At 41.0% G+C, this 14,994-nt stretch overlaps 1 protein-coding gene across 1 annotated transcript in view; it reads left to right on the forward strand.

Annotated features, from left to right (window-relative positions):
- Positions 1-14,994, forward strand: part of TPO (thyroid peroxidase) — a 225,803-nt gene that overhangs the window by 117,853 nt on the left and 92,956 nt on the right. The window contains exon 5 of the mRNA XM_089686702.1: positions 10,345-10,857. Coding sequence (XP_089542828.1) covers positions 10,345-10,857 — 513 coding nt within the window. The remainder of the gene's footprint in view (positions 1-10,344; positions 10,858-14,994) is intronic.

A 14,994-nucleotide genomic window follows, 5' to 3' on the forward strand; every position in this document is an offset into this window, starting at 1 on the left:
CAATCCCTCCACAAACATGGGAAAAAACCTTTACCATTACTTATAAAGCATCTCGATGCAGTTCCCACTGGGAAACGTACTTAAAGATTTTACACCAATGGTATCTGACACCAGTCAAGCTTTCCCTATTCTATCCTCAACGCTCCCCTGCCTGTTGGAGACAATGCGGGGACACAGGGTCAACTCTCCATATACTCTGGATGTGCAAATCCCTTACATCTTCTTGGAACTCTGTTTTCCAATTAATCTCAACACTAGCTGATGCCCCGGTTACATCTAACCCTGCTCTTGCATTACTCCATATAGGAATTGATCAATTCCCAAGAGAATCTCGTATTATTATTATCCATATATTAGCTGCCGCTAAATCCAATCTCACAAAACTATGGAATTCTACTAAAACTCCCCATCTCACTTCGCTTATAACAGATCTTAACGTCCAATGACATATGGAGAGAAGATCAGCCCTAAACAATTCCTCCTACTATAAATTTAAATTTCATTGGGCTAGATGGCTACGTAACCCGAATTGCTCCGTAAAATACTGGTTAATTGAATGTATGTAACTATAAATCACGTGCATTGGACTGGTATGCTGCTGTCCCCTTTGTTCCCTGTTACCCTATCTCCCCTTCCCCAGCCTGACCTCTATTCCCATTTTCGCTCCTTCTTCTGTTCTTCTCTCTATATATCTATGTATAGCTCACACACACAGTTATGGTTCTTTACCCAACCAGTTCTCGGGATAACTTAAATGACATTGCATATGCCCCCAGTCAAATGGTGGGGAATGTATTTCACATACTTATTTTCCTGTTTTTCTATAAAAAGAAAAAAAAAACTTGTTATGTTGAACCGTACTTTGATAACCTGTACTGTATAAAAATCTTCAATAAAAAAAGCTATTGAAAATAAAAATAATCTGATGGAGTGTTGTTGGAAACACTGACTCATAACATCCAGCCCTGAACCCCAACAACTTCTGCACCTACATAGGGACTACAATCTCCAGTCCACCAGAAAGCTGCTGTGGGAGGCCTGCTAAAAAACTTGGTCCATCAGATGACACCAAACCCCTACCTTCCCTGACTTCCACAATGAGAAAGAGAGACAGTACAGTTACAATACAAATCAATAAACAGAGGTATTAGAGGGCCTAGACTGTTAGAACTTACAATCTAAATTAATATTTAGGAATGTTATAGGGATATGGACAAAAGTGAACCAAAAAGTCCATCACTAAACTAACATAAGGCACATGAGTTTTGGATTTGCAATGCATGTGAGACACATGGATTATAGTCAAACAATAGAGGATGTAAATGTAGGTGGCAGAAGGGTAAAAGTGTATCCAAAAGGAAAACAGGGGTCATAATCAAAACAACAATCAAATACAAATATATCAAGAGCAACATTTTAGCTTAGCATATGTAGCAGTGCATAGAACAGAATTTACATATTTGTGCCTGGTTATATTACAAAAATGCTTCCAGCATGTCTGAGCTGTATATTCAATAAAGGCCAGCAAGTAGTATGGCACATTAATAACAACAACACACATATTCAGAGCTGCAGAATTTCAATAACGTTTCAGTTGGCTATGTGAACACAGGACTGCCAGCAGCCTATAGGAGGTAAGTCGGGACTGTTGATGAACAAAGTACAAAATAAAAAAGGTGGCATGTAGATACTATCAATAATTTACAAGATAAATAGATTTACTTTTAAAGGACCAAGAAACCTAAAATAAAAAGTTGCTGTAAGTAAGGGTTGTGTATACTGTTTTGGGCCCTTCCCCCTGCTGTGAATAGGTCCAGAATGTAATGAATGGAAATAAAAATGTTTTCTATTGCCTGTCCTAACCCCAACTTCCACATGGATGCCTAGGCAAGAGTGGCATCATAGTCCTTCTGGTGAGAAGGACTATGGAGATCCTGGAGAATACAGAGCAGCCGAAAGCTCATGAGAAAACACTCTGGCAAAAGAGTAGTGTCAGGGTCCTGTCCACGGCAGATGTTCTGAAAGATCTGGCATTTCTGCCAGTACCCTGCATGGCCGCAGAAGCACGCATTAGCCTCAGTTTGGTGCCAGACGGCCTGTATAAGGAGGCTCATCACTTCCTCAAGTTGCTGGATGATCTTTAGCGCCCCATACCTTGTTCCTGTTTCTTGTGACCTGTGATTTCCTGATACCGACTCAGCTTGCTCTTGGACCTGTCTACTCTGCTTACCTCTAATCTGACCTCGCCTTGGCTAACGAATACTCTCTCTCGCTCCTCTGTGTATGACCTTGGCTATCCCATTTGATTACGTCTGCTCTGATTCCCACCTGGTACCTGACCTTGGCTTGAACAGGCTATTCAGTAATCCGCTATTCCCGGAACGGCTTGCATACCTCGAACAGGTGCCACCTGTCTGCAGACCTCATCTCTGTGCATCAGCTGTGCTCCTGGGTGGACCACCAACAAGCACCTCTACAGGCGACCTGTACCACTTTGAGCCTGACTCCCGCTCTCCCACTCTCAGGGGAGTCTGGAGCTTAGCCGCAAGGGAAGCCCTCTCTCTTTTGGCCTCCATCACCAGGTGCGTGATAAGTAGAGTGTCTGGGCTACTCTGCATCTCTTCAGAATATGGCCAGAAGGACAGTGACACCTTACCCAACGATACAGACTCTGGGGGTAAAGTAAGTATAAATCTAATAATTTTTCTTACAAGTACTTTTTAGACCTACTCTCAGAAGGCAATGTATACAGAAGGAGGCATAGTGGACAGTATACACAGACCTACTGTCACGTACCTGGTGGGGGAGCCTGACGTGGAGATGAGGGCGTCCTCTTACACCTCCTGCTCAGTGCCTCTGATAGAGCAAACAGAAGACATGAGAGCCAGGAGTGGCACGATTGCCTGGCAAGTCTGCGATGTCAGCCGACAGGTGGGTAGTCTGGACGACCAGGATGTAGGTCAATTGCGAATGCAGGTGAGCAGAGGATGCAGGTCAGCAGGAGTAGCGGTTGGTAGGTTCTAGCAGCACCTCGGTAACTGCAGACCGTAGATAGCAAGTGGTAGGCACAGGCTGGAGAAGAAGCAGAGTCAGACAAGTTGGGTTGGGATCTATCACGTGGATCAGGTACAGGGAGCAGGCAAGTGGACAGTCGAAGTTCAGGCCAGAAGTCAGTAACCATAGGCAGATAGCAGGGGAACAGGCAAAGGCGTAGTCAAAGGGTAAGCTGGCTCAGTGCAGGCGGAGTTCAAGCAAAGTTAAGACAGGTCAGGTCAGCAACAGGATTAGGATACAACAGAAAGCAGACAATGGAACGTGGTAGACCAGAAGGCAAGGACTCCTAGTGCAGCAGTGGTTTAAATAGCCCGCCTGGCACCAATCTCATGGCAAGTGTGCACGCGTGCGTGCACGGCCACGGCTGATAGGTAATTGGCATTGGCGCATAAATGTGCGTCTGGACATTCTCTGTTTTCCCTGACAACAGCTGATAGGTAATTGGCATTAGCGCATAAATGTGTGTCTGGACATTCTCTGTTTTCCCTGACACTTACCTTTGCACTATAAGGTCTGCTTGAACTTAACACTTGATGTATCTCATAAGATTTAACTTATCCTTTAGATTGTAAGCTCAATGAGCAGGGTCCACCTATTCCTTCTGTATTGAAATGTACTGTAATTGTACTGTCCCCCTTTATATTGAAAAGTGCTGCATAAACTGTTGATGCTATATAAATACTGTAATAATAATAATAATACTTCAAGCTATAAGGTAAGTATGCTTAGGTGTTTAAGTGGCTATAATCTGGCCTTGATTAGTAGCTGTTGAGTCCTAGGCTTGGTTCCCAATAAAACCTTGACTGAGGGACATGCAGAATATCGAGGCTAGTACTTACCACCTAAACCATAAAACAACCACCCCCCTTCAACCTCCCCCACCTAAATAACCACGCGACTCTCCTTTTTGTTGTAAAACCGGCCATAGCAGCCCATTTATTTAACATAACTCTTACATAACACTTCTTCTGGTACAATCAAATAATAACTAACAGTAATAATCCCAACCGGGTCCAAGGTCTTTGAAGGCACTGTTACTCACATCAATAACTCGGCTGTTTCTGCCGCCCAACAAAAAGGCCCCCAGCCACTACAACACTGCCTCGGGGACAATACTACAGTTATGTAGTCCCAGATACAGCCAATGACCTCCCAGCTTACCAACATGACCTTATAATTGGGAAGGGACACCCATACCTATGATGGGCCCAACCCATAATCCATCAACTTGTCACTCCAACACAGCCTTCAAAGACCCAGCGACCCCTGCCAGCTGCCATGACAAAACAGAAAAGCAGACAACACCCCAGGACATCAAATGGCGATCAGGAGAAGAAACAAAGCAAGGAACCCACACAAAACAAACAACAGGACAAACACAAAAAAGACAAAACCAATAAACAAAACAGCAAAACAAACAACTAAACAGCTCCAGGGAGGGAGGGCAGGAGAAACCTCACCCCTGCTGGCACAAGCTCTGACTGACCTCCAACAAGTCCCAACCTCTCTCCATATCCTAGCAAGACCACCCTCAAGCCCGATTGCTCCAATCAGGTAAGTAACCACCCCCATCTGCCTATACTCCAACCCAAATCCAGTCTCCGCCTCGTCTGCAAGCCCCAGTCATGCTGGCCCTCCCTTTTAGCTTCGCTCAGTCCAGGCCCTGACTGTATCAAGTTCATATTTTTGGGGTTTCCTCTAGGCCAGGGGTGGACAACTGTGGCCCTCCAGCTGTTGTAGAACTACAAGTCCCATGAGGAATTGCAAAACTGACAGTTACAAGCATGACTCCCAAAGGCAGAGGCATGATAGGACTTGTAGTTCACCAACAGCTGGAGGGGCACAGTTGCCCACCCCTGCTCTAGGCGATGATGTAAAATGCAGCTTGCAGGACTTTTATGTAAGCTTAATATTACTTGCACAGAAATGATCACCATACAGTCGTATGTAACATTACTCTGCTGCATGATGGTCAATGTTTGCTGCAATCCTAAGCTAAAAGACAGGTAGTTTATTAGATAATAGATACCTATTACATCACCTTCAGCTACAGGCAGAGCTACTAGAGTTGCAGCAGTCACAGTTGTGGTTGGACCCTTACTCTAGGGGGAAATCTAGCACAATACCACCTCCACCGTTTACTTTCTGTTAGTACCACTTATAGTTAGTGAAAGTATGCATATAAGGAAAGTACTGTTAGAAATTCATCCAAGGCAGGACATGTGTGGTGTAAGAATAGCATAGAGCCCAGTCACAATTCCAGATTTGTCCTTAATGATTGGTCATGTAACATCACATGACCAAGTATGATAGATGCATTCTACAATGGCCTCAGCGGCTGTCCTGTGCAACTCTACTGCAAAGGATCTTTTGATGGCACTTCTCCACTCTGCACATTGATTTTATTCTACTGCAGTCAGGTAACAATTACAGGTCTTGTCCTCCCTCAGTTCATGCATGGACAGTGATAGGAGAAGCAGAAGATGAGTGAGTTCATCTCACTTTTATCCTGCCATCTCCTATCATTCATATTGCACTGCAACACACCTAATTGGCTTCTTGTGCTCCTTCCCCCTCTCTGCTGTACAGAGACTGCAATGGGCCATGTAAAACTCAGATATTTAAACTCCTTGCATTAAAAAATTATATTAATATGTATTTTAGATCTGACTGGAGTTCAGCTTGCAAGGGAAGTCAATCAGAATTAATACTGTTGAAGTCTGTCATGTACATGATGGATTCTGGTTGGCCGTTATGGGTTACTGAACTTAAGAATTGCCTTTCATTCTTTAAAAAGGCTGATAGTATTTTAATGATTTTATCCTGAAACAATGTTTTTTTTTTTTGTTTTTTTTTACACAAATCAGAAATCATGGTTTATTTGCCCTTTAATAAATAATGTAAATACATGTCTTTTTTATTTGTTTTGTTTTTAATCAAAATTCGAAGGACCGAAACTGTAAAATTGTTTCAGTAACTGTAGGTGTATTGTTAAAGTTTTGGACTCATTTTCTCCATGCCATTCTCTAACAGATGGTGGGATAGCTTTGCTGTGGTCTCCCAGGGATTAGACACTTAGCTGTGTTAATGAGATGAGTGAATAGAGGGTCTTTTGAGATGATGTTATAATCGTTATTGCGTTTTATATTTCTCAAGACGTCCCTTTAAACTCTTATATTTAATCCAACCTCCCTTACAATTAAATTGGTCTTTCATTGCTAATTTCAAATGTTATATTACATAAGATTAATGTTACACTTTAAGTAAGTTACCCTGTTGCATTAAGCTTGCTCCTTTAAATTATAATTTATAAAAATAATGCACAAGAGATAAAAATATATGTCGCAATGTACTGCAAAAATGTGAGGTATTCAGATATACCGGTAATAAAGGAAAATTAACACAATAATTGTGATGTTTTATTTGAATTATATATTATTGAGGTATGTATAGGGACCCTGCAATAGGCAGTAGTATCCCCAGCTGCTGGTGCTGCTGGACTGAGCATAACATTGTTATAGTTCTGCTTTCGTTGGGTTTCCCTCCAAATTAGTCTTTTTGTTTGCTTCTACCTCCTGTTGGGGAGTGCCCCTAGCAATAGTGTGAGAGAAAAGAATGTACAGCATGTACAGAATGTGAGCTTTGGTTTTTCATGTCTCTCAACCACTAGGAGGTTTGTTGCTAGTGGAGTATGCTGGGAAAATATATCAATATTTGGGGTGACCCTACAGAAAGGCTCTTGCCTCCCGAACATTTCCTTGGAAAGGAGGCTGTGTGTTGGAGGTCTGTGCCTCCCAGTCCTGCTGCCTGGGTTGTGCCTAGGGTTGGAAGAGAGGCCAGTGTGTGACCTGAAATAGTTCAAGCTACCTTGTTGGAGCATCTGACAACTGTCCTGCTGAAAAGTATCCTAGAGAGCTGGGTACAAGTTGCTGCCAGTGGACATTGCAGGGGGATTCCAGTCTACTTGCTTCAGGGTAAGTGTACTGTATGCAGATGCTGTACATTCTGAAGAGTACAGGGTTCCAATTTTGGCTTAAATAATCTTCTTTATTGACTGTGAGTAGAGGTCTGTAGTTCACATTGGTCACTTTTGAGTATCCTATGCCTTAACCCCCTTTATACCTGAGTTTATAGTGCTTACTACATTTAAACTTACTAAAGTGACTGGAACCCAGGTTCTTCCACCCCACAGTGAAGGATGCTACCCTAAGTTTTGAAATGCTAACCCGCCAAGGCACCCAGGGGTTCTTTGCCACTGCCTAGGAGTAGGAAGGCTGTATATGTAAGGAATACATCATGTGATATACAGGTTTTGTATAAAATATATAGAAAAGTATTTATATGATTTGCAAAAAGGTAATTCTGTTGCAGAAATGTTTGTTTTCAGTACCATGATGCATATATACAAACTGAATTGTTTACATGCAAAATAATTGTGTGTCTTGGTGGATTTCATGGTGCAGAAGAGCTATGTGTAATTCAGATTTAAGTTTAAATATTTAGATACAGTGTATTATATTGGAAGGTTATACAAGGGGGTTGATTTGCTAAAGGCAAATAGGCTGTGCACTGCAAGTGCACTGAAAGTGAATTTGCTCTAGATCTGAAGGGAACTTGCAAGGAAAATAATAAAAACATAATTTTTGCTTGCACATGATTGGAAGAAAGGAATCAGCAGAGCTTTGCCTCATTTCAGAGCTTACCATCTGATATAAGGAAACTGCATTTGCAGTGCACAATATATTTACCTTGAGTAAATCAACCCCATTGCCATGATAGTACTAATTTCTTCTCAAGGTTTGAGTTCTGGGTAAATCATGCCAATAAGTGGACATAACAGAAGCATGAATGGTCAGAAGTGCAGCCAGAGATGAGCATGAGCAGTGAGGAAAAAATAATTTGAACATATATATATATATAGTATATGTATATTTAGAGAAAATATGGGGGCTAATTTTGTTCAGCCTAAAATAATACTTGGGACATTCGTCCAATAAATGTTTTATAAATAGACCTCTAAATGTAATTTTTTTCACTGGAATCATTGACTTAAAATGATTCTAAAGGGTCTTTTTTTTGTGTAAAATAACAAACATGTCCACTGGCCGCTGGCTATCCCCGCTTCAGTCGATGCTGAATACGGCCGCCAGGCTCATTCACCTTTCCAACCGCTCCATCTCCACCACCCCCCTCTGCCAATCCCTCCACTGGCTTCCGATTGCGCAACAGATAAAATTCAAAATCCTAACACTGACGTACAAAGCTGTCCACCATACTACCCCGAACTACATCACTGACCTAATATCCAAGTACCACCCAGCACACACACTCCTGCTCCTCACAAGACCTCCTTCTCTCTAGTTCCCTGGTCTCCTCCTCCCATGCCCGCCTCCAGGACTTCTCCAGGGCATCACCCATACTCTGGAACTCCCTGCCCCAACCCATCAGATTATCACCTACTCTCCTCTCCTTTAGGCGCACCCTGAAAACCCACCTCTTCAGGGAAGCCTACCCCACCCCCTGCTAACTTGCCAACCTCCTCCTCTCTTCCTACCACCCCATCCCCCACAGCTATCTCCTCCTGTGCCACCATCCCCTCCCTCCTAGATTGTAAGCTCCAAAGAGCAGGGCCCTCAATCCCCTCATGTTTTGCATTGTATTGTTGTTGTTCTGTCACATGTTCTGTCCCCCTTTGTAATGTACAACGCTGAACGAACTATTGGCGCTTTATAAATACTGTATAATAATAATAATAATGTCTACACTTAACTGCTATGTGCAATGGTTTTGCACAGAGCCGCCTGGATCCTCCTCTTCTTGGGTCCCCTGCAGGCTCTCCTGACCTCTCCCTCGTGTCGGTGCCCCCACAGCAAGCAGCTTGGCCCCGCCCCCTTCCTCTCCTCATTGACTGACTGGCTGTGATTGACAGTAGCGGGAGCCAATGGCTCCCACTTGCTGTATCAGCCAATGAGGAGGCAGAGAACCGTGACAGTTGAGGCTGTCATTCACATCGCTGGAGCTTGATGAGGCTCAGGTAAGTATTGAGGGGGCTGGGGGAGCTGCTGCACACAGAAGGTTTTTTTGCCTTCAAGCAAAGAATGGATGAAAATAAAAAAACCTTCATCCTTTACAACCACTTGAGGCTTAGGATGAATGTCCTGCTCACCAGAGGCACAAAGTTTTAACCACCCGTCATCATCTGTTCAATTATGCTTATGCCACAAGTGAAGATGACAAGGTCTCCATTGCAAAGTAAGATCATTTTATAAAGGGTCATAAAGTATTGAACTGTGCTCATCTGTTCTGATGAATACAGTAAAAAGCATTTGAATAAGATATATTTCTTGTATCAGCAACAGGAATGTCTCACAACAAGATACAAAATAATTTTCCTTTGTGAACCACTTGACCTCCAGAAGATTCCTGACCAGGCCATTTTTTGTGATACGGCACTGCATTACTTTAACTGACAACTGCAACACAGTACATAAATTAAATGCATGTCATTTTTTCCACACAAATAGAGCTTTCTTGTGGTGGTTTTTGATCACCACTGCGTTTTTTTTGCGCTATAAACAAAAAAGACCGTATATTTGCAAAAAAAACCAATATGTATTCTGCTACATATTTTTGGTAGAAAAAAATCCAAATATGCGTATATTGATTGGTTTTGCACAAAAATTGTAGCGTCTACAAACTATGGGATATAAACTGGAATTTTTTTGTATACTAGTAATGGCGGTTATCAGCGACTTTTAGTAGGACTGCGAAGTTTCGGCAGATATTTTTACACTAACTGACACTTTGTGGGAACCAGTGATACTAATACAGTGATCAGTGCTAATATGATTTTCCAAGGAAAATATTTGAAAACTAAACTGAGTCAGCAGCTGTGGCCACTTATCAGTGTATTCTGACAGCTGCAGGTGCTGCTGTCAGAATGCATTGTCCCTGTGGGCAGATTCCTCCCTCAATGTCATTTGTGTGGATGGAGGAATCAGCCTGCTGACTGAAAAAAAAATGTCTATGGCCAGCCTTAGATCTTGCCACATGGAAGAAAATAGCAAATGTCCAAATCTAATTAAGTCCAGGTCAATTATTTGCCCAATAATGACTGGCTAGAGGTATCTTTTGGTGTTCACAGGCATGACAATCATTGCTAAAATCATGCAGATCTGGTAACAGTTATTTTATGTGCCCAGTTATTTATAAAATGTTAGCTTTGCATGAAGATGTAAAAGTGTTATGATAACTATCCCAAACATTAAATATTTTTTTCCCTTCATACAGATATCTACAAAAGAGTCAGTTTTTCAAAGTGGCTGTATTCCATTTTATCGCTCTACAGCAGCATGTGGAACTGGAGATCAAAATGTTGTGCTAGGAATTCCTTCTACTGAGAATACAAGAGAACAAATAAACACTTTAACTTCATTTATTGACGCATCTACAGTCTATGGCAGCACAGTAGCTTCAGAAAAAAAAGTAAGAAACTATTCCAGTGAGGAAGGACTACTAAGAGTAAATACTCAATATTCTGATCATGGAAGAGACTACATGCCATTTGTAGATGACATTCCATCACTCTGCCTTCAAGATCCTCATTCTGTTTCTGAAGAAAGAGTTGAATGTTTTCTTGCTGGTGAAAGCAGATCCAATGAAGTTGTATCTTTGGCAGCAATCCATACACTGTGGGTGAGAGAACACAATCGCTTGGCCAAAGCTTTAAAGAACCTTAATTCTCACTGGAGCTCTGAAACAACATACCAGGAAGCTCGGAAGATTGTTGGTGCATTACATCAGGTTAATATATATCAATCACTGGCAGGAAATGTGATTTTTGAGGGCTTTAAATTGAGTTCCTATTTCTTTGATTGGTCTTATTATTTGTGAATTTTGTATGGTGGTAACCGAAAAAAGCTACGTCCACAACACTTGATTCATAGTGATAGAAACATGTAGGTGTTGGCAGCTCTGTCCACAACACTTGATTTGTAGTGGTAGCGCACAAGGTTCATAATTCATAAAGGAAAAAGGTGCCTATTAAAATGTATTGACAAGGTAAAATTCAAAATGAAAAAAAAACATATTTAGTAATGTGCTTACAACACAGTGCCTCTGCTACACTGAAATTCCATGCTGGACAACAGAGCATATCTCCTGTATGCTATGGATATGGGCAGAGGGGAGGTGGTCTGAAGTCTAGCAAGGTGAACTACAGGCAAGGCAGTTAACACTGCTTTGCATCAGAAAAACTGTGTTGTCATCTTACTACAGGAAGTTAGAAGCGGACATGATTTCTGGCCGGATTAACAGGTATTTTCTGTATTTGCACCTTTTGTAAAGACAAAACATGGAAAAGCAGCCAATGCTTTAGTCTGCAATTGATCTGGATTTTTTTTGATGAGTCATATAAATTCTGTGTTAAGTGCTATTGGTAATGCCTGTAAATATTTATTATTCAGTAAAGCTGAAAAGAAAAAAAAAATTAACAAAACATCCTTTTCCCATGATCAAGAGGCTATATAGGATTTTCTATATCTGCTCCAGATTTAGCATACAACTCTAAGTTTACTCTATGATTAGTCAGTGTGTGTGTGTATATATATATATATATATATATATATATATATATATATATATACACACCATTAAGAAAAGCTCATTTCCAACCAGTGGTTGAATGAAAAAACTAATAGATCCCTGCATCAACACAATAATGTGTGATGCAGAGATCTCTTCCGCTAGGCTATTGTATTCTTATAGGGGGGACCCCCAATGGCTGCAAACACATCAAATACTGATTTTCCAGCAAGACCGTTCAGTAGAAACCAGTGAGTACATGTGTTATGGGCTTTAGAGAAGTGGAATAAAAGTATCTCCACACCTTCATTTGCATGTGTCTCTATTGGTTCATTACTAGCAAACAGTGAGGCATATGAGCTTTCAACCAGGAAAGTTGGCTAAATTTGTATACTGCTATGACCTACGATTTAGGTCTACTATCTAGTGGCACTAGCTGTAAAGGTAGGGGTTTTATTCCACTTTAGGCTTACTTTAGATGTAGTGTGCAACAATACTTTAAATACTGTATGTTACTACTATGCCAGATTTTCAGTAATAGAAAGCATCAATTATATTACAAAAGACCTAAGAATGCATTTAAAAAAATCTGCAATAAACTCAGCAGTGTGCATGTGTATACTGATAATTCACTACTAGATGAACTCTGTTATCTTTTAAGGTTTAGAGTTGCAACTTTTATTTTTTAACCACTTGCCTACCAGGGAAATGTTTTAACTGTTTGCACACATCAAAATCTGCATTTTTTTCTAGAAATTACTAAAAAAAAGACCACACCCCCCCAAAAAAAATATATTTTCTGAAGGCGGAGGCCCTGGAGAAAAAATATTCCAATTTGTTATGACTTGTGATATTTGTGAAGTCATTTGTCATCCACATTTTCAAGACAAAATACACTGAAATGAAGTTTAGTGCAAACATACACAATACCCATTATTTTGTAATTAGAAAAGATCGGGTTGTGTCAAGTAAATCAATAACAAATAACAAATATGTCTAATGTGTTTTAAATTGTGCATGCTTATGGAATTGCACCCAAAATTATTCATAGGTGAAGATTTAAGAGCCTTTACAGGTCGTCAGTTTAGAATTAACTATGAATTATGGCCCGAGAACTATTGCTATCACTCTGACATTTGCGATGAAACCTCATATGTGTGGTGCAATTGATGTTTACATACACATGCTCACCCTATGCTGCACTTTTTATATGAGGGGGGGAGGGGGTGCTTTAAAATTTTTATAAATAATTTATATATATTTTATACAATTATTATTTTGTAAACATTTTACATTATTTTAACTTTATTGCTATAGAGATATTGGGGGTCTATTAGACCCTCAATATCTCCCCTGCCTTTCATTACTATAGTAGCCGAGGAACAACAGCTGTGACCCCAGAAGCAATGTAATACATGTCGCTTCTGGGGTCAACAGTAGTAGGAGGGATCAGGGAATGGATGCTCCCCCATTTCCTCCTGCTTTCACCAGGGAATTAGTTTCACACGGGTATCATGGGTACCCCTGGCAGAGCTCCATAAAAAACGCCTAATCACTTTTATCAGAAAGCACTTTGGCAGCTAATAAAGCTGGTACCAAGCTCCCAGCTTGAATTACTATTTGTCTACCATGATGTTTATAAATGTAACTTGGCAGACAAAATGTTATTTTTTTTTTTGCATCTCTGTGCAATTGATCTCCAGCATTTTTCATTCACTTCTTGTCTATACTGTATGTCTCAGAGCCAGCTGAACATTGTTGATCTGGACCGGTTTCCTGAAGCTAACTGTGGACCATGCTGATGCAATGTGTGCCAGCACAGCTGCTTGTAGTCAGTGGCATATCCAAGATATTGGGTGCCATTTGAAGAGGGGTGTTGCACAGGGGTGGCACTAGGGGGGTCCAAGCATCAGATTAGCACCCTTATTTCATCCCAGAATCACCAGTGTCCTCTATTTAATTGCTCCACATAACATCATGTTTCCATGGTGTAGGCCATCGACCTGCCCACAGCCTAGAAATGCATGCCACTGATCTGGGGGGGGGGGAGCATCCAGCTTCATCCCCAGCTTTAAAACATAAACAAAACTCTGGCTCCAGAAATGCTTGCCATCCACCTCTGCCATACTGCTGTACTAATTATAAATTAGGACACTATTATGAGGGAACTCTGAGCACTCTCATGCGTGGGGGCTCTGAGGAAACTGATATGAGGGGGCTCTGATGGCACTGATGTGAGGGGGCTCTGAGTACTCTTATGTATGGGGGCTCTGAGGACACTGATGTGAGGGGACTCTGAGAACACTGATGTTAGAAGGGTTCTGAGGACATTTATTTGAGAGGGGCTTTGAGGATTGGAATATGAGGAGGCTCTGGGGACACTGATTTGACAGGATTCTGATGTGAAGAGGGCTCTGAGAACTTTGATGTGATGGAGGGCTCCTGATGTGAAAGGGTGTTCCTGATGTAAAGGTGGGACTCTGATGTAAAGGGGGGGGCATATATGAAAGGGGGGACTTGAATGTGAAAGGGGATCTGACTTACAGAGACTGCAGAGACAGGGGAGAGCATCATTTTGATGTTCACAGCAATGCAGCATGAGCGATGCTAAGTCAACTGGCCAGAGACTGGAGTGACAGCTGTCACACAGTGCAGAGGTGAATTAGTCTGTACTTACAGCACTCTGAGTTAGTGAATCAACCTATCACTATTATGGACATATTGCTAAATAAATGATTAACAAATTGACTTGACTTTTGAGTTGATTATTATGGTAACCTTATCTAAAATAGCAGTGTCGGATGTTTGGACAGGGCCGCAATTTCAGTGCTTACTATAGCATGCATAATAGGGACACCACATGACAAGAACTGCTCAAGCAGGGACCTTAATGACAGGACGAACAGAAATTCTTTTAAAGAAATCTACAGATTTACACATTGAAAACAATCTTTAACTTAAAAGTTTGATTTTAAAAAAGCTGTTTGTGTGATACTGTACATACAATAATTGCTACAGTAAATTGTAAACTATTAAAAAAGAATACATATTTTACTGAACAGATTGTTTGTAAAAATATATGTCAAAATACGTGCTTGTAAACAGAAGGCTCTATATACATTTTCCAATGTTGTAAAAGTATTCTTCCTTTCTCTAAAGAGCAGTTTCTGTGTATTGCTTTGTCAGTAAAAAGAATATAATATGAAAAGGAATTCCGTATGGAACCTTGATGATATAATGAAGAAGGCTTCTAGACAGAATATTTTGTTTGAATATAAAACATATAAAAAATAGACATCAGGCAAGAAGAAATAAGGAAACAAGAAGAAAGACTTTGTGTTTTTGTTACAGATAGGA

This window comes from Staurois parvus, unplaced genomic scaffold (genome assembly GCF_062004578.1).
Source record: "Staurois parvus isolate SC_StPar_1 unplaced genomic scaffold, SC_StPar_1.0 ptg000409l, whole genome shotgun sequence".
NCBI classification, from domain to species: Eukaryota; Metazoa; Chordata; class Amphibia; order Anura; family Ranidae; genus Staurois; species Staurois parvus.